At 34.3% G+C, this 25,565-nt stretch overlaps 3 protein-coding genes across 5 annotated transcripts; 1 reads left to right on the top strand and 2 right to left on the bottom strand.

Moving 5' to 3' along the window:
* Nucleotides 1–2,110: 2,110 nt before the first annotated feature.
* Nucleotides 2,111–25,308, bottom strand: Polr2F (RNA polymerase II subunit RpII18). Of its 3 annotated transcripts, XM_089237280.1 has the most exons (7): nt 22,103–22,214; nt 20,966–21,030; nt 12,473–12,528; nt 9,594–9,663; nt 8,256–8,383; nt 5,990–6,061; nt 2,111–2,340 (listed from the first exon to the last, which is right to left on the bottom strand). In XM_089237280.1, the coding sequence occupies exons 3-7, from the start codon at nt 12,499–12,501 to the stop codon at nt 2,250–2,252; spliced, it is 390 nt and encodes a 129-aa protein (XP_089093406.1). In that variant the 5' UTR covers nt 12,502–12,528; nt 20,966–21,030; nt 22,103–22,214; the 3' UTR covers nt 2,111–2,249. The 3 variants fall into 3 exon arrangements, with proteins under 3 accessions (XP_089093406.1, XP_089093405.1, XP_089093407.1); XM_089237279.1 differs by lacking the exons at nt 20,966–21,030; nt 22,103–22,214 and adding an exon at nt 25,193–25,308; XM_089237281.1 differs by lacking the exons at nt 20,966–21,030; nt 22,103–22,214 and adding an exon at nt 19,521–19,757.
* On the top strand, nt 17,123–18,603 carry LOC149089126 (uncharacterized). The gene is made up of 2 exons (XM_089240085.1): nt 17,123–17,138; nt 18,227–18,603. Exons 1-2 carry the CDS (start codon nt 17,123–17,125, stop codon nt 18,601–18,603), a joined length of 393 nt encoding a protein of 130 aa, XP_089096211.1.
* LOC149089125 (uncharacterized) lies at nt 22,725–23,165 on the bottom strand. The gene has a single exon (XM_089240072.1). It carries the CDS (start codon nt 23,163–23,165, stop codon nt 22,725–22,727), a length of 441 nt encoding a protein of 146 aa, XP_089096198.1.
* Nucleotides 25,309–25,565: the final 257 nt, after the last annotated feature.

Below are 25,565 nucleotides of genomic sequence, written 5' to 3'. Positions count from 1 at the left end.
TTCTAAATATTTAAATGCCCTCACAACTGATTGCAAAATGTTCCATTGTACACCCCTATTGTATACTTTTTTAATGTATGTTCCATAGATCACTTGAGAAAATTTTTCAGGCGAAAACTGTAAATCTGGACAACTGAAACTGACCAAGAACTGATGCTGGTCTCCACCAGGAATAACATTCAGGTCCTCTTGCAAAGCGGCGAGTGCGCTGCTATATATTGTGCAAGTTGCAAAAAAGTAGTCTCACTGTCGTGGTACAAAATGTTTGTCAACAGGGAAGGGGGGAGTAGTATACCCTCTCACCTCCTACAGAGTCATGCAAGCTGTTAAAAATAACTTCCAGAGAAAAAAATGTCTAGTTAAACCCCTTGGCTTAAAAATTCTAGAAAAAAAAGTTTTGACGGGAAAAAAATAACAACAAACTGAAGTCGTGATACAACTTTGAACAAATTTTTTCCCACTTTATGGTATTGGTCTGTTTGTACTTTGAAACAGTGATAACAATACCCAAATGATAACATTATCTATGATTTCAATAAGCAAAATTTACTGCATAATACAAATAAAGTGATAAATTGGCTACCAAACGGTTCAACTTTCAAATTTTTCCGCTAACAAAGATTATTTTCATAATTTTTCTGCCTCGGCTGATGGACTTTTTTGTTGATGTGTCCCACCAATCGTCATCAAAATTACTGTGACTCAAATCTGATTAACTAATGTCCACCTCAGAATCTTTTCCGAGGGTTAACTCCACTTCTCTTTTGGGAAGATTTGAATCATTTCATGTAAAATGAAAGTTTCAGTTAATAGAAAATGTATTGAAAAAAAGACAGCTTATGTTTCTGGAGCACAGTGCAAGACTCTGACTATCAAACTGAACAGTCTGAACATTTTAGGAGCTTATCTTTTTTATCTGCATGTATGAGACACAGAAATGAGCTGACTAAAACACCAATAAATGGAGACACCTATAAACTCGACTGGATTGTGCCAGTACAGCTTTAGTCTGGTGTTAGTTGCAGACAGTTGCCTTATCAGAGGTAGCTATGTGTTGCCTTTATTATTTAATAAAGTTTCCGGATACATCCATCCTTTGGGAATGCTTTGATCTCTCTGTCTGACATGTGAAGCATGGTATGTTTGGTTTTTCAATATCCAATGTATACAGAGTGTAAAATAAAAAGAGCTTCAGTACGCCATCTTCCTATAAATCTGTGTTTTGCAACCTTTTTGATGTCATCGACTCCGTGTAGTGAAGGTCAATGCACAGTGAACCCTCTGTAGCGCCGGAAGATCAATTTTGACTCCCATAAAATCCAAAATGTATTACTTTACGCTTTGTATTTCAAAATAATAACTTCACAGCACAAAATGTCTCATTCATGCATTGGTGGAAAATGTATATATATGATCCCACAGACTTCTCTGTACAAAGTACTCATGGATCCCCTGGGGGGTTATCTTAAAACCACAGGTTAAAAAAAACTGCTGAAAATTATTTACTCAATTTTGAAGCTGTTAATTTCAGCTTTTGATCAGGTTTTGTCTGTTTTTCATACACCTTGGTGCTTTTTAAAAGATAAAACTTATCTTTAAATTGTGGACTATTCTTGGAACGAATTAAATGATTTCCCATGGAAACCTATGAAATCATGTTTTGGTTAACAAATGTGATTCCCAAACTAATCATCTTTATTAGCTGAAGTATCACACTGTACAGTAACAAACAATGCACTGCCGTCATGGCTAGGTCAGCCGTCAAATAGTAGTTAGCTTTGACAGACAATTTGAACACCCCATATACAGTAATTTCTAGATTATGAACAAAAAATACAACATCTGAATTTCTCAGTGCAGACTATAGGCCATTGCAAATTATCAGCCACCTTTTTTCTCTCTGAACGAAAATATTTATAACAATTTTTTTTAATGATAATAGAAATGGCATACAGATACTAGTAGAAGAGTCAAAAATATTTTTAAAACAACTTATTTTTCTTTTCTCTATAGGTGATAGCAACCGAAATTCACATGTGCAGAAAATTATTGTAATAAATACTAAAAATCAAAGAAAATTAGAAAAAAGAAATAATCACGAGAGATGCAATCAAGATATTTCAGTGCATAATTTTTAATGAGAAACAAACAAATACTGCGAAACATGATGAACTCTTCGGAAGTTACCCTTCACAAATTACAGCAAAGAATATATTTACATTGTCTTCCTTATACTGCCTGAAATGATTCTAATCTGTGATAATGAGTTCATCAACACCCCAATCTTCATAACTTCCATCTGGAAGATACCTCCGGATAATGATCGGAATCTTCCTAGCCCTATAAAAATAATTAAAAATGAGAAGGGTAAACAAAATGATTGAAAAAATATAGCAGTCGCACCACAACTAGAAAATCATTTGCAATATCTGATATTTGTTATAACCAATACACAATAAATGCTCATGTATCAGTTTAATGAGATGAATCATCATCAGTTAAATGTGATGAACAGGCAGACTGGAGATGGTCTGATGATAGTAAAAATGGGATAGGTGCTCTTACACAGACTCCAGATTTATTTAAATTAAAATAAAAACTATTCAAATAGGTTTGGATAAAATATTTTACCCATATACTGTAAGCCAGTTATTATCAAAGTGTGTATTATGGCTCCCAGTGGCATTGCCAACCTTCGTTAGAGATGAGTCGTCCAAATTGATGTGTGCTTATTCACAGTGCTTTGAAATGTGAATAAGTTCTTTATTAGACTAATCTGGGGAGCCACGGGTGGGAAAAGCGTAAGAATCACAGTAAGTGGTCCGTTGAAACTGTTAGACATGAATGGTGTCTGTGGTATAGGGGTTCATGAAGACTGAGAGACACAGACATAAACGAAACTGCGGCTGTGCCGATTCCTCTTTATTCTAGTGGTTCTGCGAGAGACCAAAACCAGATGATGCCGGCAAAACACACCCATCATCATTCTGGAACTGCAGGTTCACTAAGATGGAAAAAAATTCGTTATGACCGATTCTTCATAGTATCCAATTTCATTATAAGCAAACTCAGCTGAATTAACTAATGGAAATTTTGGGTTAATAGACATTATCAATCTTGTTACTTATATATATATTTTAAAAAAAGAAAGCATACCCACAACAATATTAGATCATTCTGAAAGTTCTAAGTGTTTTAAACTATTTAAGGCATACCATTTAAAGCACCACTGTCAAATTTTATGATAAATTTGACCAATCCAACACCCCTGCCTGTATTTTCGCGATTTATTAATAAATGTGGCACCCATCACAAATTCACAGAGAAAAATGTTGGAGTTGAAAATATTATTCCCCATTACCAATGCAATACCCAAGTCACTCCCACTTTTTTTGGTGCATGCACATAGCAAATGTTCAAGATACTGAAATTTTTACACACCAGAAATAAAATTATATATCATAGCTCAAAAATGTTCTACTGAAAGTTTCATTTTTGAGATTAAAAAAAGTATGAAAACCAAATACAGTAAAACCTCTCTTTTGTAAACACGGGCGAAACAAAAAAATTTGTCTGTAAAAGAGAGGTGGCAGATAATCAGGGGTTTGAAATAAATACTTTCATTATACAAGGGGGAATTATTTGGTGACTATATCTGAGGGGTATTCTGTAAGAGGTTTTACTGTATTAGGCAAAAGTTTCTTTTTTTTTAGTAAAAAAAAAAAATATAGGTCTTTGGGAGCATCAATGGTCACAGAATTTTCCTTGACACATTTGAAAACTAACACTCATTATTTTGTGACATCATTGGCAATTTAACACCTGTTATTTGGCAGAATAATACTGTTGCCTGCAAAACGAAGCATTTTGGCGAGATTTGATACAATGGAGATTAACAATAAAAACCCCGGTTGTTTGTGCTTCAAGCTGTTGTAACTTTTTTTTTTTTTAATGTATAAGTAAACCAACTCACAAACTCACACTTACACTTTAAAGTCGGAAAACCAGAGAAAATCATATTCAGCAGATCACCATTGTACAAGTAGATATCTATCGGGCTCTTTCGCGACAGGGAGCATGATAAGGATCCATGATTTTTGGCGATAAAATCAAGCATGGGAACTTGCCAGAAAAAATATTTATCTTAAATATTATCTATGCTTTCTTTAAAGAATATAAAATTAAAGACAAAAATTACAAAAAAAAAAGACTATTTAAAAAATATTTTCAAACTAAAGATAAAGAATCATACTTGTGAAATATTTCAGAACATTTTATTAGGAAAACACTTCTTGAATAGATATCTTACATCAAGTATTAAAGAATTTTACCCTGTGTGAATAATTGTCCATTTGTTTCATTAGAAACACTAGTTTGAATGCTTTGTCTACTCTTAATCTGTTTCGCTATTTGGAATGAACTGCACCTTGAAAAAATCCTTTCAACACAGGCATCAATGATTTGGCTGTAGTTAGCGTGTTTACAAATTACATATCGCTCTCTGTAATTGTATCTTTACCCAAAACATTATAAAACTATTCCACACTTAAAATCAGACATTGTATCAACCTTAGGGTGAAAAAAAATTTTTTTTAGCATGTAAATGGTTCCAACGTTTCCGAAAACCAGAGCCACATTTTTGTTTGATTAATTCAAGACCCTTATTTCTCTCTTGTGACATTAATTCCCCATTAGAAGTTAACACTGATAAGCTCAGAACAAATGCAGTAAAGTGTGCATCTGTTAATGATTGTTCATATCTATTTTTATACTCTGATGACAAAACCTTTTTATTGTTTGATGTTGATGCTTTTATCTTCAATTGCAGCTTTTCCTATGCCAATACACATTCAGCAATGGAGAAGTTATGTGTGTGTTCCTTTGTACAAAATCATTAATTAATTGGCTATTGGTTTCAGAATTGCAATTATGTCCTTGACATTTCTTTTTGAATCAATATTTAGGATTTCATTAGAGATGTTACTATCTGAGATCTGTAGTCTTCACAAACTCTGGTAACAACTGACAAATTTTTAACATAAGATTCAAGAGAATCAAAATAAGTATTCCATCATACCTCTGCTGGAAGACCAATGCATTTCCACCTTACACATGATACCATGCTTTTGAGAAATGATTGTGGAAGTATCTAAATATACTTGACATACTTTGTTACATCAGTTTTAACCAAATCGTCGACTAACAAGTTTAAAATGTGGGCACTGCCCGAATATGTAAGTCCCGAAAAGCCAGGCTTTTTATCCAGAGTCTTTCTGGAAGAAACCATACTTGCAGTAACAAAACTTGATATGTTACATTAGAAGTTTTCTCTTCTGTTGACTTCACTGAACTAAAAACCACATTTGTTAGATAATTTCCAGCATGTGATAAGCCGGATGTGTCAATAGTGTCAACATGGATGGCTTTACAAAAACCGTTTGATAATACACAGAATTTATTCATTATGTACATCCATCCATTGTCATGTAATTTGATTTCCTAAGTCAACTTTACATCCACTAACTTCATCATTGTAAATCTTGGGTGACCATTTATCAGCTAAATTGGTACTACTATGGTATGTCTGATATTCGATATACATATTAATATTAATTAATATATTATATTAATATATAATTAATATATTATATTAATATATAATTAATATATTATATTAATATATAATTAATATATTATATTAATATATAATATTTGAAAATATATTTAAATTAATTGATATTTAAAATAATTTAATAAAAATTTAAATCAGTTTAGAGCTGCATAAATAATTTTATTCAATTACAACAGATAATTTTTCATATCTAAAAAAAATGGATTTAAATCAGTGATTTTTTTTAAAAAAAAAATTGATTTTTTTTAAAAAAAAATCACGACAACCCTGATGAATAATGAAAAAAAAAAGTTCTCCATTGAAATAAAAAAAGAAATGTCTTTGGAAAAGATAGACAAAATAAATTTTTTAACTTACTTCAGTTCTTTCATTGCAAGTTGTAGAGGATCTGTCTCATTCTCCAACTCAACCATGACTGGAGCGTGCATGCTTCGAGAAAGAACAATAATAAAGACAGAATATTACTAGGGTATCATAATTCCCAATAATATTAAATTTATGCAAGTAAAGTATATGATGAATGTGATTACATATTTTCAAAGTATAATCCTTCAGCCACAAAATGAGACTTGGCTACGTCATGTCGCATCAGTTCGGATGGTTTCATTAAATTATTTTAGGTAAAACCATTTTGCATCAAGAATAACTTATCAGTGAAATTAAATCTATTCCCACTGTGAAAATTTCAATTACAGTAAAACCCCACCTATGTCCATGTCACATCAGTTCGGATGGTTTCATTAAATTATTTTAGGTAAAACCATTTTGCATCGAGAATAACTTATCAGTGAAATTAAATCTATTCCCACTATGAAAATTTCAATTACAGTAAAACCCCACCTTTTGTTGACATTGGCAGGCCGAAAATTCAAATGTAAAGAGAAGCGAATTTAAAAAATAGAAGTTCCTATATTGAAGCCTTTAAAATAATTCATTTTGAACTAAACTTAGTTTTAATAAGTTATAGATTGTGTATGATGGTAATAGTATTATGCATACTTTTGTACACATAAAAAATTAATTTACAACGGTACATAAAAGATAAATTACTGTAGTTTCCTGTGAATAGCCGCACGCAGAAAAATGGACTGAGAGAAGAAAAAAGTTTTTGTGGGAAATGCTGATGAATCGTGTAAATCATAGAAATTTTTGTTCTGATAAAACACTAACATTTAAATGCTTTTTTTAACCACATTTTCCTTGATGAGATATGGTTGTCTTAAGTATGCAGCAGAGACATATGCAGGATTGTACTTTGAAGGGGACACACAATCTGGGAAGGGCACAATGAATTTTTCCCCAAGAATTTTTGATTACCAACCATTGAAAAACATTTTGAGAATTAACAGAAATTGATTAAAATAGCAGACAAATGTATTTTCTTTCAATGTTTTAATCATTTTAAGCACTGACTCATGGACTTGAAACATGGACACTTGAGAAATACAATGTAAATAAAAGCAAAATATAGAGAGAACAACAGCTAGACACATTACGGAACTATACAAGGTTTCTTCTGCAGTAGCCAAGAAAATGGAAAGAGAGCAAAAACTCTATCGGAAGTTACTTGCTGTTCAGGAAAATTCGCCTGTAAATTCACTTTCTATAGTTAAAAGAAGCAAATTTACGGTGTATAGAAGCTGTCTTTGAATGTCTGTAGATAGCCGCAAAAGTGCTGTAATTTCTTGTATGTAACCTATAGGAGAAAAAAATTCAGAAATTTGTGGTTATGTGGAATATGTGGTTTTTGGTCCCTCATTCAGGGATGCAACTAGAACCCAGTTTATATGGGAAATGGAAAAAGCGGTTTTGAAACACACTTCAAGGATTTCCACCAAAACCCGTTTGCATGGACCACCACTTTACAAATGCCATCGGAGGTCACCTGGGCCAGCCGGTTCAATTCACTGCACAAAGGGTTACAGGAAAGAAGATTATATTCCCCAAGTATCATCAACAAAAGGACAATTTCTGCTCCCCATTTCTTTCCCTATGAGGAAAAAAAGTTGTCAAGCGAGTGCCAGCACTCCCAATGCTACCGCATTATTGCACATGTAAACAGGCTTAGATATCTTGTCATCTTATTCCTCAACAAGCCATGGGTTATACCAATGCAATACAATATAGTATAGTAAAATGCTTCATTTGTACTTCACAGTAGTAAAAATACTTTTTCAAGGTCATATAATCATGATAGACAGGAAAAGTTAGGGCTATTTTCTCCTGTGTGATATTTTAGGCATAAAAAACAAGCTATTGAAGGCAGGGCAGTTTTAATGTATAAAGCAGTGACAGCTGTATTGTCAGTGCACTAGAAGTAGGACCTATAGAGAAGAAAAGCTCATTTTAGAAGTGCTCTATTGCTGGACAATAAGAGATTAAGGCTAATGGTTCTGAATCATGAGAAATTCAGGCTGAAATTCACAAGTATTTGTAGATAATTAATGTCAATTTTTGCATATAGGACATACACTGAAAATAAGCCCTAATGCATCTCTTGGAGCAAAAATTTATATGACTAGGTCTTATTTTCGGTAAACAGAGTATTAGATAAAAAATAATGCTGATTAACATAACATACATTTTATAGAAACAAACTAAATGCAAGAAACATTCAACTCACGCAATCTGCAAGGCCCGAGTGCCAAGTACTCTTGCTCTCTCATACTTTGTCATGAACTTTGTTGTTATGCGTTTTTGATTTTGCTGCGGCTGATGTTCCCCAGCATTTAGCAGCTCAATGTTTTCTTCCTGTAAACAGAATGGAAAAACAGAAAAATGATCATAATTTTAAAAAAAGACATTAAAAATCACACATTTGTCTAATAAATCACCAATCTTGAATGAGATTAGCAGACAAAGCTGCAAAGGAAAACATTGAAAAGAAAAGAAAAAAGATTGCCACCAAACAGCACAGAAAGTTCCAGTTTTTCACAAAATTTCAACGTGCAGAGAAAAGATGTGTGAAAGAACAAAAAAAAAACTGCTGCTTATGTCCAAATAGAAAGTTGACAGATGCTAAACATGGTTTTGGGTTCAATTCTTTCAGATACTGATAATCTCACTCCAAACAAAGCATAGTATCTCACATTGAGTAAAATAAAAGAAAAGCAGTTGAAATGTTTAGCACAAAGTTGGTCATCGAATGACTATTACATGCTTTTTTAAATTGATAGTAGCTTGGCATTACTATTCCAGGGGATGCAAGTGTCACTCGTCCATTTTGGAGCAGGAGTAAAAACAAACTATATCTGCAATATAAGGGGTAATTTTTCCCTAAAATGCTGAAAGTTTTGCCAAAAATGGTTAGAATAGATAATATAAATAAATTTACTTCACAAAAATTAAAGTCCATTTAAATTTTTTTCAAAGTATCTGTCACTGTTAAAGCATGAAATACTGAAATAAAAACTAATTATTTGACTTTTTCAAAACACACACATGCATGCTGGAGGCCAAAGCAAGAACTTCTGTACCTTACATTTAAATACAAAACCCCATAGGCACTGGAACCTAGGAACTTAGGCCACATAAGATCCCCACCACCCCAAGCAACTTTAAGAGAAAGCCAGGGCTCTCAAATAATTCATGAACATTCAATGCAATCCATCACTGCATACGCCCTTTTGGGTCGTATTTTCAGTCTTCAGACAACCCTGGACCCAGGGCCGTAGTGTGCCTTCTCGTAGCCTCAGGGCAAACCTCTTTTTCTTGGGGTTCTCCCTGAAAAGGTTATGAAAAACTATAATGTGAAATGAAAGTACATTTTCTGAGAGGGCCCCATTCAATTCAGGGCTCCGGGCAGCACCCCAGTTTTGTTCTTTAGGACCATTTGTTCTTTTAGGTTTAAAATTTCCAATAGAAGTTTATATTTGGAAGTCAACTCTCGATAAACTAAGAAAATTAATCAGCTTTTTTCAAGTAACAATATTATGAGGGAGAAAAAAAAAGAAACAGGAACCTCATTTTGTTCAATCTCATCTAAATTATCTTCTTCACCATCACCTTCTTCATAATCATCAGCTGCTACCCTGTGAGGTGAAAGATGGAATATAACTGATTAGGCGTTTCTTACACAAAGGATTTGTAAATAAATCACAGGAAAACATTTGAGACAATCAAAAAGTGGATTAATTTCAAAAATTAACCTTGGTTATAAAGTCAAAATTCCACGGAATCAAAGATTTAGTTATATCTGGATTGGATTTTGATTTTTTTTTCAGATCAAAGATCAATTAGGTAAAACTATACCAAAACAAATGACCAACTAAAATATGATAAAACCTGTTTGGTCTATGTCAAGAAAATAAAACCCACAATGATGCATGCACTGCAAAAACAATGATATAACCTTATGTAGGTCTCGGCCTACAATACTGTTTAAATAAAAAATAAATATAGAATGTAAAAAAAAATAGTTATACACGAGTTTGACTGTAGTTAAAATCGTATTTGCACTAAAGTTATTAATTACAGTACGATGCAATAAACAGATAAACATACCACAGTCTGCCGTGGATTATCAATTAAAAAAGTTACATTTAATGAAATACTTCAATGTGCACAGGGTGTCTCAATAGGTATGCGTGCAGCGTGAGATTTCTGCAGATTCCAATAAAGATAATCAAGATAAGCATTTTGATAATTGTGTGATGAGTGGGAGAGGTATCTCGGATTTCCCCTCACAGTCAAGCCTAGACTATTTCTCTAGTATGGACTGTCCTAAACCGTTTGCACGGCAGATATCTGTAACTGTTGACTTTAGAAACACACTTTCAATTACAAAAATAAAAGAAGTTACAGAAAATGTCTTAAATCTCCCAAGTTCGCATACATAAAAAAAAGGAGAAAAATTAAGTTTTTATACAGTCCTAGTTTGCTAAAAATTCCAACTATTTAAATGTGGATCTCACTTTGAAAAGTCATTTGCAAAACATTTCATTTTCTTAAATACATATTTATCGAGAGATATTAAATATATAAAATCACCATTTTTGGCAACCTATCACTGTGTTGGCAAGTTTTCATTGGATCAAAAGTTGCCATTTGTAGTGACTTCACACAAATAGAATGAACTCAGTCATTTTATTTTTTTATTCACAATAAATAGCAATTACATTTTTTGATAATTACAGAATTTTACAACATTAAATTTAATTTGTGAACCATAAACTCTCAAACACTGAAAACTTCAAAGTAAAATATCTCTGTTAATATTGGATTTAGAAAATACAAAAATTTTTTGTAAATGCACTGATGATGGGGGGAAAAGGGATGGACCCCACCCCCTTTTGCAAGTGAAAAATAAAATATTTTCTGGGGGGAACCCATATCTCCAGGGTCCCAGAGTTTGTTGAATCTTACTACTAACTGCCCCCCCCCCCAACAAAATTACAATATTTAAGATGAGAGTAGGTATGAAGGATATTTCTCTTTTCACCCTCACCTACCTGTTTCTTTCCCCCCTTATGTACATGTATATAGTAGAACCTATTTAACCTTAGAACAGAAGCTTTTTACCGCCTCATCACGGAGATGAAAACAAATAATTTTTTTTTTCATAAGGTTGCAAAAAAGTTTCATGGATGAGGAGAGAGAAAAGAAAACTGACTTGTTTGAATTTATTCCACTGGTGTTTGGATGCAATTTTATGTCCTTGATCGTAAAGTGGTTAAAACCCATGTTCAAACAGTCTTGCTCGAAATACACACCACTTACACAAAAAGCTCCTGCAATTGATACTATTAATATTATTCATTGGGAATATGGAAGAAAATAAATAGTGGAAAACCGTTATCTATCAAAATTTTAGCAAAAGATACTGTTTTAACTCTAATGATTGATAATAACATAACATTCACTATGTGTTTATGCTTTAACTGTTTAACGCCCAGGTAGAAAACCTGGGAGGGTCGTGAAAATACCAAGTTTTTTGTGTTCGAAGTGGACTCGTCCAAATTTCGGTCACTTTCCCTCTCCCCCACCCTTTGCATTGACGTTCGCCCCTTCATTTCAATGGATTTTCGGGAGATAATTTGTCTATATGTACTGAAAACACCCCTTTCCTCACATGTTCCCCTTATCTCTTTGTAAAATGCATTGAGTACCCTTAGTTCATTCTCAAGGAACATTCTAGTACATCAGCTTTTAAAATCCCATTGATAGGGCGTTGCAGTTGTCTTTCCCGTTCCCGCCTCTGACAAGAGCTTTCATCTTCTTCACCGTTGGTGACAAAAGCCCACCAAAACATACCCATACCCCCTTAGCTGGGCCGACTTGAGGCGGTTATGGGCATTAACCAAATCGGCCAACTTCGGGCGATCTGGGCATTATAGAGTTAAACTCTAGTTTTTTTTTTGTCTGGTTTCTCCACTTTATGCCACATCCCGGCAAAAATTCAATTTTTCCAGCAAACCCTGTTATCAGCATTGGAATGTTAGCTTTCTTCACATTTATCATTTTTTTCAAACATAACCACTGATCAAATCCATCACTCTAACTATAGATCAGGGGTTTTCAAATTGTGCACCCATCAACCTTTATCAGGGGTGGTCATGGAGTGGTGGTGCTGACAAAGGTTCTTCGAAGCGATTCTTTGTTACGCTACCAAAAACTTACAGAAATGCATGATAAAAGATTTATCACATTTACCATATATACTGTTTGACCATAAAAAAGTCCCTATGTAGATTTAAACATGCAAATTATGAAAATAGAATGATAGGTTAAGTTTCTGGTAACGTTTTTGGCAATTTCTGTAATCATGCATGCGATGCAACTTTCAAACAGTGCTGATCCAGAGTTTTTAAAGCAAATAAAGCAAAAGTTTTATGAACATACTCATCTGGTTCATACTCTTCATCAGCCATTTTCTGAATATATCAAAGAATTAGGACCTGGAGAAGTAAAAGAACAAATTTTTTTTACCTTGATGTATAATAATAATAAACTATGCACAAGAACAACAATCAACCAGATTCAATCGAGTGGCTACTTTTTTAGCTTTTCCATAGTTATCTCAACTTTGATGCTTTTGGTATTCTAGCCAAACCATTCTACATCTCCAGAAGACTCGACCATTCCCTTAAAATAAAACCTATTTTGGCTTCTACTGATTGCTTTAAATACAGCTTCTTTCCTCATACCATTGGTGAATGGAGCAAACTTCAAAGCACTATTGTCTACTTCCTCACTATCACTAGTTTTTGTACAATATCAAACAATATACATGTCACATTCAACTGCATTCTCTTGTATAGGCCAACAATATTGTATAAGTAGAAATAAGTTCTTTAAGCCATACTTCAGTTCGTAAGAAACTGCTGAATTCTCATTGGAATAGTAAACGTATTGTTTTCCCCATTGACTCAGAGTAGTTTCCACGAACTTTTGGGTGATTATTATTTTGCTTCATTTATTTTTTATAAGGGGAGGGGGAGTATAGCATTTTACTGGCGAACCATTGATCCTAGAGGTACACTTCCAATTAGAAAAAGTTTCCAAATAGCATGTAGTATTTAAATACGCCATTCCTGTTTCAAGGGGTTGAATAGTCATTAAAATAAAATAAAAATTTATACAGCCCATTATGCCCCAAAACCCAATTAGAAAGTTTTTCCCTGCCTCTCCTGATGCAAACAAAAAAATTCCACGTTTTTTAAGTGCAATATTCACTTAGATATTCATATTCTAAAAACGGAGGAAAGTTAGGAAAAAATAATGTTAAAAATGTGAGTAAAACGATTTTTCCACATTTAATGCTATTTTTCCCCCAACTATTTCCTGATTTTCGAATTCGAATATCGCAGTGAATATTGCACTTAGAAACATGGAATTTTTTTGTTGGCATCAGGAGAGGCATGGAAAAACTTTCTAATTTGGTTTTGGGGCACACAGGGCTGTTTCAATTTTTATTTTATTTTAATAACTATACAACCCCTTGAAACAGGAATGGCATATCTGAATACTACATGTTATTTTGAAACTTCTTCTAATTGCAATTGCACCTCTAAAATCAATGTTTCTCCACTAAAATGCCATACCCTGTTTGCTATGCACCCAATATAATTTTAGGCTAATATAACTATATCATCAAGCAATATACAGTGAAATCTTGATATATCAACACTCCACGGACCAAAAAAAAAATTTTGTTGTAGAGGGATTATCACCATCTCGAAAGGTAGCAGTTTAACAGACTATACACATTTTTAAACAAGACTTGAAAAAAACTATTGCAGGAGAGGGATTCAGGGACGGTCTCAGGGCAGTGCGACCGGTGCAGTTGCACCGGGCGCGAAATGAGAAGGGGCGCAGAAACGCGTTAAATATACACTACTAGAAAAATATGTTTAAGATACTTATTAAAAAAAATAACTATAAATATGCATGAAAAATGGCTGAGATGTGAAAAAAATTTGAGGTTTGTGTGTATATAATATTACGGTTATTTTTCGAAAAGAAATGTGAATAAGGAAAAAAATCGATGGGCAGTGCACCTATATACGTACAGTACATAGCGATTTTGGTCAGATAAAAATACATGCTCTCTCTCTCGAGCTCTTTTCATTTACCCCTGCAGGAGATATTGGGGGAGATATTTGTTGTGCAGTAAAAAATAAAAATAATGGAGGAATCACCCTTGGTCACCCAATTTTTCTACTAACGAGAGCCAAAGTGTTTCCTGTGTTGTGAGGAGTATTACAGGAATTAAAGGTGTCTTCTGATGTGAGAAAGATTTTTATCCAGAGGCCTTTCATGCGTCTTTTTCCCAGACTTGTACTGTATTACTTTTATTTAAAACGCAGAATCAAATCACCGATACAGTACAGTATTTTGAAAACAAATATTGAATAAATATTTAAAAAAAACCAAGGAATGAATTGAAACCGATGATTTGCTGACCATTTAAATAGGAATCCTGCACGTGTTCATCGTTCTTACCTGTCACACGAGGAAAAAGAAAAATAAGCTCACACAAGAAAACTCATGCACTTTAGCGCCACCGATCACTGGCCAGTTTTCCGACTCGCCAAACTTTTTTATTAGTTCAACCAGGGGCAGCTTGTGGACCAGGTGTGCTCTAGAAGGGTGTATAATGTGAAGTGAAAGGGCAAAAAAAATTAGGAAAAATTATTTGTGCCCGCTGTAAGAGAGGTGCCAAGTCTGAAGTAGACAGGGCAAAAAAAAGTTAGGAGAAGTGATTTCTGCCCTCTCTACGAGAGGCGTTAAGTCTGAAGTAAAAGGGCAAAAAAATGGGAAAAATATTTCTGCCCGCTCTAGAAGGAGCGCCAAGGTAAAAGGGCAAAAAAAAAAAAATTGACATGATGTGTGTGTTATGACATAACTATAGCTGTTCCTTTGAACGCATCAAAATGAAGTGATTGAAACAAAAGTTTTTTTTTAAATTAGGGAGGTCAGGGGTCCCAAAAATAAGTCTGCTCGGGTAGAGATTTTGTCTCGAGCCGCCACTGAGTACAACATATGTGTGTGTGTTGAAAATTGTAACAAACCGTTTATACACAAGTGAACATCTTTTCCGAGTTTCATGGATCTTGTTCCAGATACCTGGTGAGTAACGGTAAAGCCTCATAGGAGGCTTGGCTCCTAGACAGTATCTGTGTCTATGAGGCCTTCGTAAGGTGTGGCCACAAAGGGGGTCTAAAAAGACATCTTTTCCCTTTGAAGAAACTAATGAAGAACGTATGTTAGAAATTAAATTTGATTTTTTTAAACAGCTTTGCAAATCATATTCACAATCATGACCCTCACCCCACAATTCTGTTTTTGAAACTAAGAAAAAAGTTTTGAGGTGCAAAATATGTATTGCTTTATTCCATTGGTATCGTTGTCCCTAAGATATACTTCACAGCATTGTTTTGCACCTTGGTAAGGTACTAGGTGTAAGAGCCATGATATGTCTCACCAAACAGATTTATTAATTGAATAGTGTGCCAGTTTATTAAAACATGCAATTTTTCTACTATGTTATACATTATTTGGAAAAACGAATCATAGTGAGAACTTAATCTAGATGCCTGTAACTGTAAGGTAAGCTTATATATTAATTACGATTTGAGGCACAGTGGTAAATATTTGGGAAACGTATTGGATACAAAACATATTGGAAAACATTTGGATTGGCGCCGCGAAACAAGAAAAAAAATTCTAGAACTAAAAGTTCTTAGGAAATGGAAAGATAACATCTGAAAGAGAAATGCGAGATTTTCCAGGAGCAGATTGAGTGGTCTTTTGTTGCCCTTAAAAGATGCAGGAAGAACAGTTGGAAGTTACGATTAGCTGACAAATTCGAAATAATAGAACCATCGATTGTGAACTCCTTTTTCAGAACAGTTCTCTCTGTACAGGTCTCACAAACATCAATCGTCTTGGTAAGTTTGATAAATTTTGCAACATTCATCACTTTTACCTGTGATTATGCATAATCATTTTAGACCCTGTATGCACAAACGTGCAGGTTGCTTCTTTTCCCTTTAGGTATTTTTTTAACATCAGGGATGTTCAGCCCAAACTTAAAAATTGAAATTAAAGCCAAATTCCCTGAGGTCTGAAGTTAAAAAAAAAAAATCTACAGAGAGAAAAAACAACCCCTTCCCAGTGCCATCTTAACACATGGGCCAATCCCGGGTGCCTCAAGAGTAGAGGGGCTTCACGAAAATGAGATCTTGTTAAGATTTTCTAGAATTTACTAGGTAGGGCCTCAGAAAAACCACTCAGGGTTCATACAAAATTTCCTAAATAAAAATTAAGGACTTTTTAAGGAGTTTCAAGCAGTTTTTAAGGAGTCATGGCAAACTTCATAACTCTTAAAGCAATAAAAAGGGACAGGGCACATACGCAAATTTATTTTTTATTTGCCAAATTTTCCCCCTTCTCAAAAATATAGACATAGAAGTGGTTCAGAAATTACAACTTTTGATTTGTTACCCAGCATCATAAGAATTCATAAAATAATCAATCTACATGCATACTTTCCTGTTGCCACCAAAGTATTCTAAAACTTTGAAGTTTCAGTCAAAAATATAACTCATAACAGCATCACATAAATTATAAAAAGTCTAAAAGTGATATTCATTCCTGTTTCCCCAATTATTCGAAATAAAAATCCACAGCTGACAAACATTTTTCTTACAAAATTATATTTGCAGCAACTCTTTATTCATCTCTCACTCAAAGTGGATCAACACATACACAAATTCTTTAAAATTAAGTTTTTCAATTTTCCTTCTTGTTTTTCAGTTATACTCAGAAAGAAATTGTTGCAAAATGAGAGCAAATTTCAGGACATTCAACACCATGTTTAGCAATTTAGCACTCGTTGTTTGGCGACATTGGCGATTTAGCACTTGTTATTGGGCGACATTGGCCATTTAACACGTTATTTTGCAAAATTTTTCTCTCATAATTCGACAGACTAGCTCTTATTCATGAAATGAATTTTTTTCCCATGAAACATCAGGATTTGACGCAATGACGATCTACCATAGTAGTTTCTGCTGCTTGCAGTGCCAACTTTTTTCTTCTTTTTTTGAAAACGGAAACCGCAGTCGGTTATTGAGAAAAACTGGACTAGAGTAAACCATCTTCAGCTGTACGATCAAGGATATGATCAGAGTTTCACAATGAAAAGCCCAATGAGGGGCCGATAATTTGAATAAGGAGCTGCAGTTACCACAATCTGATTTTCGGGGACAAAATCGAGAGTGGGGGAAAGTCGACCTTTTTTTAGAAACAGCTGGAAAGATTTTAAGGAATTTTTAAGGGCCCTTAAAAAGGAAATGAAAATTAATGACTTTTTAAGGAGTTTTTAAACACCATACCAACCCTGCAACTATGCGATTTTCACGTTCAACCGCCCCATTTTGTTAAGGTGTTTCAACCACAGACACACGCATCTCAATACCACGATCATTAAGAATTTTCTTCACTGCATTATTTACAAATTCAGTTCCGGAATCACACAGAAATTGCTTCACAACATGACCTGTTGTTTTAATTTAGTGTTTTTTATTTTGATGTACCAACCTCTCGTGCATTAACTGGAGAGTGTCACTCCAACTTGAAACGAGTACTGGTACACACAATTTTGGATTCTTAACACTCGATTGCCCAAGGAAGTCATTTTGACTGCTTTTTAATTTCAATTAGAAAAACAATTATGTATATAATGACACAATTTCTTACAATTTTATGACTTTTTGTACAACATGTAAATGCATTTATTAATAATTTTGTAGTTACCTCCCCCCTCCTTCATTTCCGGTATATATATATATATATATATATATATATATATATATATATATATATGTGTGGAGGGTGTTATACCTTTATTGCCCAAAAGGCAAATTGGGAAATTTTAAGTAATCAAATGACTCTTATTATTGAATTGAGTAAATTTATTATATGACCAGTTCGGCAGATAACATACAAGTACATGATAAATTGTCGATACTTGATAAGTTGCAGTTGCCCAATAAGCTAAACTAGTACTTGTTATTCGAATCTTTATGCAGTGATACTTGTTCTAATAAGTTGTTTATTTTATTTCTTTTGCGCCATAAATTCATGAAGGAAATGTCGACAGAAGTGAGTTATTGGAAAAGCTAACGAACATAAGTGAAGAGTGCTCCGATACAGAATCAGATGCAACAAATTCTGAACTATCATCTGAAGATGAAGCGGATTATATTCAAAGTGAAACATCTGACACTGAAGATAGCGATGAAGAGTCGATCACCAATGATGAAAATGAAAGTGTCATCAATATGCCCAGGAAAAGGTGTAGGGTGCTAAGTAGTTCAGACTCTGATGAAGAAACTGAAAACACCTTTCAGGAGACCGAAACAGCTGCCGATGGTAAAGTGTGGTCAAAATTTGACGAAGGTGGTATTCCTGGAAGGTTACCATCTACTTTTATTTTCAAGGGTGTGAAAGGGCCAACAGACTAGGCAAAAAGGAATATTATGGCAGATAATCTTATCAGTGTATTCTCGTTGATAATAGATAACTATATTATCAAACATAAAAAAGTTCACAGAAGAAGAAGGTCGCCAAATTTTGAGGAACGATTGGACAACAACATTACCGGAAATACGTATAATAATATTTTATATGCTCGTGGAGCCTACAAGGCAAAAAATTTAAAACAGAGTTATTTATGGTCAGCAAAGTGGGGCCCCAAATTTTTTAGAATAACTATGTTCAGAGAAAAGTTCAAGTAAATCCTCCGATTTATTCGTTTTGACAAAAGAACCGAAAGTAGGTGCCTACAAACAAATAAGTTTGCCTTGGTTTCGGAAATATGGGACAAGTTCATTGAAAATAGTCAAGCTTGCTATCAACCAGGGCAAAATATAGCAGTTGACTAGCAATTATTTCCGTCAAAAGCCAGGTGCAGGTTTACACAGTATATGCCTAATAAACCCAACAAATTTGGCATCAAATTCTGGCTTGCATCAGATGTTGGTAGCAAATATGTTTTGAATGGTTTTCCTTATTGGGGGAAAGAAGAACAACGACCATCGTCAATGATTCTCAGTGAACACGTTGTTCTGAAACTTGTCGAGCCATATACAGGCTGTGGAAGAAATATCACGACCGATAACTTTTTCACTAGCATGTCACTCGCGACAAAATTATTGGCCAAACAAACAACTCTAGTTGGAACTATTAGAGGAAACAAAAGAGAACTACCCAAAGCAGCCAAACAAACGAAGGATAACATGCCTCATTTTTCCACTCTGCTATATAAATCAGAGAATTGTGTTCTCACAATATATAAAAGCAAACCAAATAAAAGAGTAGCTGTTCTAAGTTCTAAGCATAAATTTGTGAAAATTGATAAAAGTAATAAAAAAAATGTTACCAGAATCTATTCAATTTTATAACAGCACAAAATTTGGAGTTGATATGGCGGATTAAATGGCCAGAAAATATACAGTAAAAGCTAGTTCTCTTAGATGGCCCCTCCAAATATTTTTCAATATTTTAGATTTGGCTGCTATAAATGCTTGGATCCTTTACAAAGAAACGACAGGAATACAAATACAACGAAAAGAGTTCTTGTTTCAATTAGCAGAACAGCTTTCCACCGAATACAGAGCTACAAGACAGAAAAATTCATCAGAACATGAAGATCAACTGCAACATCATCAAATGCAACCCATTCTAACAAACACAAAATTTGTCAAGTACGACTTTGCCACAACCACAAAACAAATAACATATGTGAAAAATGCCAAAAGTATGTTTGCGGAAGATGTACACACAAAAAGATTTCCACTTTCATTTGCATAAAATGTACAAATAATAATGCATAAATTTTTTTTTTTCCAAGTGAAGTAAATTTTTTTTATTGTTAATATTTACTAATAACTTGTTATATAACTGTAAATAATATAAAAAATATTAAAAATTAATTTTAAACAAATTTCTTTACACATTAGTTATTCTTTCACAATGCAGTCATTTTGACTGCTTTTGGGCAATATAGGTAGCCTATATACTAAGTTTCAGTCTTTTTAGTGTAAATAACCATGTTCATGATGAACAAACCATTATTTGATTTTTGTCCGACTGCAACAGTCCAACACCTACTAGAGAATTTTCAAGGCCGCAACACGAGCTCGTGACGTCACTAAACTTAGGCGACTGCTTGCGCTACGCACTGTGGAATCGACTTGATATATGTAGCGTACTCTATTATTCCGCGAGTAAAATTGGTGCTATGAAATATTTCCGATTTCTGCCTTAACTTTTTGCTAGCTGAATTTAGATTATATATATATTTTTGTTTTACTCACCCCCCCCCCCCCCCCATTATTCAGTTCAGACAAAAATGAAAAAATTCCCTGTACTTGTCTAGGTTCATAGAACGATTGAAAATAAAATGAAGCCACAGAAAAAATTATCCTTTTCCTCCTTTGAAATGGTTTTAGGAAAATAAATTTATAACTGAAATGAAATTTTTCTCACAATCAAGTTTCATATCACACACCTACAGAGAAAAAAAAAATCAACAGAAAGTGGAAGTTTTTTTTAAATTAATATTTTCAAATATATTTTACGAATTGGGAACATTATCTACTTTAAACACTGTCTTCATTCTCAAACAATTTAAGCAATAATTTGAAAATTTCCTTCAAATTTTTTCCATTACATACAAGCAAGAATTTTAATATTCAAAAGCTAATAAAATGATTCTTATAACAGTAAATGAGAACAAGATAACTTTCATTAAACTTTATTTATAGAATTATATATACTTTATTAAAAAATTATATATTTTATAAACAGTTGTATCGCACAAACCATCAAATTCCTTTATATCTTTGTAAAAATTTGTAATTTTCTGTACTGAAATGTAATTCACACACCTGTGTAAGAAAAAGAGAATTTTACTTAGCAATCTACTGATTTACAAGGATTCATTAAAATATCAATTAAATAATAAGCTAAATATGCCTGATGAGGATCATCAGGATAATTAAGGAGATAATCAAGCACTATAGACAGCGTTGACAAAAATTGTTTGCTTCAAAAAATCAAAATTTTTTGAAAAAAAAAATTCAATATTTTCTTTTCCTAAATTTCGAGTCGAATCGAAAATGCTAACTTTGCAGGGCATTTTTCTCTAATAAGGTTGTGAATAAATTGAATAGCTTGCCTTCGTGGTCGTGAATTTTAATACAATTGTCATATTTAAAAAGAAATATGATAAACATATGGGGATTAATCAAGAAGCTATGCGCCTATGCATAATAAAAAATGAGACAACCATAATTTTTTTATGGGCAGTATATTTATATTTTATCATAATTATTGGTTTTTGATTGCTCTTATTGGGTTGCTGTATTTGTGGAATATATATTAAACATCCATATTTTTTATAAGGGCAGCTTTTGTCAGCCACCTCGTTGGACATTTTGTCTGTTGTGGTATTTGCATTAGGGTGTATTAAATATTTTTCATAACAGTTATAGTTCCCAGTTTTTAACTTATAGGCAATATTAAGCTCTGAAGATCGTGCTTAAAAAAAAACTACTAAAAATCTCATTCAGCATACCAGTGACATCAAATTCTACCAACTGTTTATCTCGCCCTCCCTCCCCAAAAAAAACTGCATTACATTTGTTTAAATATTAATTAATGTGCAAATAATATGAACCAATCTTCCCTTTACTCGTATTACATCACACATGTTTAAAAAAAAATCATATTCAAAATTGCTTCAAATATTAGTCTGATTTAAATCAGAAATTTTTCGTTAGCAAATGTTCATTAGCCAATTGATTATTCAAATCAATATTTTTAGCTTCAGTTACGTGTATTAAATTTCGGGAATAAAAAAGAAAATTCTACAGTATGCAATATTATATATTATTTGTTTCTAAAATCTGGCAATTATGTAATTCCAATATTAAAAAATAATTTTAGTTATGCACTTACCTTGTGATTCTCTATCGGAATGAAGTCTTTTCTTGAAATGGCTGAAAGCCAACGCTTCCTCAACATGGCATTCTCCGGGAATGAAAATACTGATACTTTGGGACCTTTAACATAGTTTCCCCGACAATGTGGTGCACAGCTTTTATATGGCATGATTGTAAAGTTTTTTAGATGTTGAAATCCACAGAAACGAATAAAAAAGAACGATTTTAAGAGCTTCGTTTTCGCACATGTCTGACAATAACAACGTGGAAGATACAAAGTAGAAGCAACGTGCTTTGTTGGCGAGAAAACAACGTGCTTACACATCACCCCCTATAGATAAGCCTCTTATCTATGGGGCGGGTGTTGGCCTACATGCGTTAAAGAAAAATTGCTTTTTATCACTTGGCGCGTTTTCCCGAATAACTAATGGCTTATCGTAGGCTGATGGCAACCATTCCATTTAATTCTTCGGCCTAACTATGCTACGTCACAACTACTTTTGGGTTACCGTGTAGAGGCCTTGTTTTCTAGTGGGTGTTGAACAGTCACACGGTTTCTTTTTACGTAGCAATACCTATTCACAAAAAATCACACAGATTTTTTTCAAGAGCATGCATTACGGAGAAGAGCTGATATTTTAAATCGGGAACGTACCAGACATCAGTGACAAGTTGCAATTCCATTTACCGTTGACTTTCGTTTTTACGTTCACCCGACTGCATCCGTAGGCAAGAAGCTTCTCCCCACCAGCAGCATTGACAACTTCCAGAAGTTTGAATTTCTCGAAATTCACGAACACATCGCTACTCAGTGTCATGTGGTGTGATGCACCCGAGTCCGCAATCCAGCTATCAGCAGCTTGTAGTAACATACACGACATCGCGGAGCCCGAATTCGGCGATGAACTTTCGCCGATTTTTCGTTGAGGGCAGACAATTTTCTTGTAACCGATTTTTCCACACAGGAAACACGTTATTTTCACAGTAGATCCAGTTTTCCAGTGATTTTTCTGTCCTTGTTTCCATTTCTCATCCTTCCTTTTCAATACAAGTTTCTTTTTGCCAGAAAAGGAATCCATTTCCTCCAAAACAGCAACATCGCACTGGGAACCTCACATAAATGCAGTGAAGCTTGTCGTTTGCTTTGATGATATATTCTGACGTATATTCTGGCAGCAACTGATGAAAGACGCTACAGTTTCTTTCTCGCTCCACTCTAGGTGAAAAACTCCGCCCACAGCCGGTCTAGTCGATGCGACAATGACTTGTCGTAGATCGCTAGCAGCTTCTCCCACACTTCTCTGGCTGTTGTACACATTTTAACAAAGTCAAAGTTCATTTCATCTAGGCTATGAGTTATAAGCAACAGTGCTTTAGCGCCACCTTCGTCGAAGTCCTTTTTGGATTGACAAAACTCTGCTGCCTCTGCGAGCGAAGGGTTTTCCTTTTCTCTCGGAGGAACTTTCTCTCCTGTTACAAAATCCAAAAGTTCATGGGTCTTCAGCAGTACAGTCAACGGAACAGATGCAGTATGGTCCGCCACGACTTTGGTGACTTTTTCCTCGCGATAAGTCGCCAAGACCGTCATAAAGGGGCTCTGGGTTGCCGTATTTTTTAACATTTTTTTCAGTTTTCGCTGGGTGATACTAGATGGCGCTGGCTTCGCCAAACAGGATTTTTCTTTTGTTCACCGCGTTTTTTCAAAAATTCTAAGCAGCCGTTGTTCCATTTCCAGCGCGTCTCCCTCTCTTTGATTATTATTCCTCCCTTCTGTAGCTCAAGTCATTTGGATTATTATCTACTGCTCAGGTTGTATCATACCGTTTTATTATTTTGTTGTATTTATTAGTTATTCATTCATTGCCATGCCTTGTGTTTTATCGGTTTATTATTTAAAATGAACCTACAGAATTTTTCATGCCCGGATCCGTTTATTAAAAAAAGGGTCTGGGTTTTAGTTTTAATGCATAGAATATTTATTTATTCAACATGCCCAGATCCGTTTATTAAAAAAAGGGTCCGGGTTTTAGTTTAATGCATAGAATATTTATTTATTCAACATGCCCGGATCCGTTTATTAAAAAAAAGGGTCCAGGTTTTAATGCATAGAATATTCCTTATGCCCCGATCTTTTTATTATTAAAGAAATGGGCCAGGTGTAATTTTTTTTTAACTGATATTTTTTTTCTATTTTTATGCTTAGGGGTTTCTATTATGTTTTGCACGCTGATTTTTTTTTTCGGCGTCCGTAGTGCCTGACGGCCTTGGCGACTCTTCGTCGGGCCATCACACATGTGTGGCGCCAAAAAATCGCCAAGTGGCGGACCATACGACAGCTGGTCCCAGTCAACGACATTTTTCATCGTGTCCAGTCCTTTTGACACTGCAATCTGTCCATCTGGAGCCTCAAGTCCATCGGAGCCATTTCAGTTTCTCTTTTGGTTACAGCGCAGTGACAATATGACCTGGTCGCCAATAACTTCTAGCATTTTCTACAAGCGCAAGGTGTAGCAAAGTTGATAACAGAGTTTGCAAAGTAATACGAAGTGGTTCATAGCTAATTACTATTTTAATTAATAGTAAAGTGAAACAAAAAACAAATGTAACAGGACACTCAGAACATACACAAAACACAACCGTCTCCGCGAGTACAGATCTCGACTAATGACGAACGAACCGATTTGGCGGTACTACATACTTCGGCCGCCAAGTCACCGCCAAAGTCGGCGAGATATCGTAATTCAACACAATGAGTCGTGCGTTTTGCCGATGTTCTCTTCACTCTTGTGTTTTCTTTTCCCTTCCCTTCAAACCGGAGCATGCAGACGACCGAGTAGCTGATGCCAAGGCCATATACTATAACATAGACGTCCTGATCTGATGCGCCACGCTAAGAAAACACAAATATTATATAACACGTTTCCTGCCGGCGCGAAATGGTCTAATTCGGTTCACGCGGCGCAAGAAACCTATTCTTACGAAAACCCGGCTTAACGAAAATAAACCGCTTTTTTTTAGATTAAACATGTCTCACTTAAAATCTACGAACAGTGTAAAAATTTTGTTTTTGACAGGAATTTGTGTTATACTTTGACAATGCACTTACCAATCGAAATAATTTCCAAAAGCTGCGTAAGATTTCACAACGCATACACTGCACTCGAGACGTCTTTGACCAGACTTGAAATATCAAACACGTTTTCTTGAATATTTATTATCCAGAACTATCGACTGCTGAGGCTTTTCTAAAAGTGATGTTTACTCTGGAATTTTTGCTGCCATCTAAGAGATATAAAATCAACTGCATATTACGATATGTAGTTAACTTTATAGGAACACTGATTTCTTAGATGACAGAAGAGATTTTAGTGTAACAAATTTTTTTTTTGCTACACTATACGTAACTGGTGCTCCGCGGCCGCTCGGGGAAAATTAAATAAAATATTTGATTGATTAAATATTTGATCGTTTGATTTAAG

Source organism: Pholcus phalangioides, unplaced genomic scaffold, assembly GCF_987345545.1.
Source record: "Pholcus phalangioides strain wild (caught in Gottingen) unplaced genomic scaffold, Ppha-v1.0 ptg000002l_1, whole genome shotgun sequence".
NCBI lineage: Eukaryota > Metazoa > Arthropoda > Arachnida > Araneae > Pholcidae > Pholcus > Pholcus phalangioides.
This window is presented reverse-complemented; position numbering and strand designations above follow the sequence as displayed.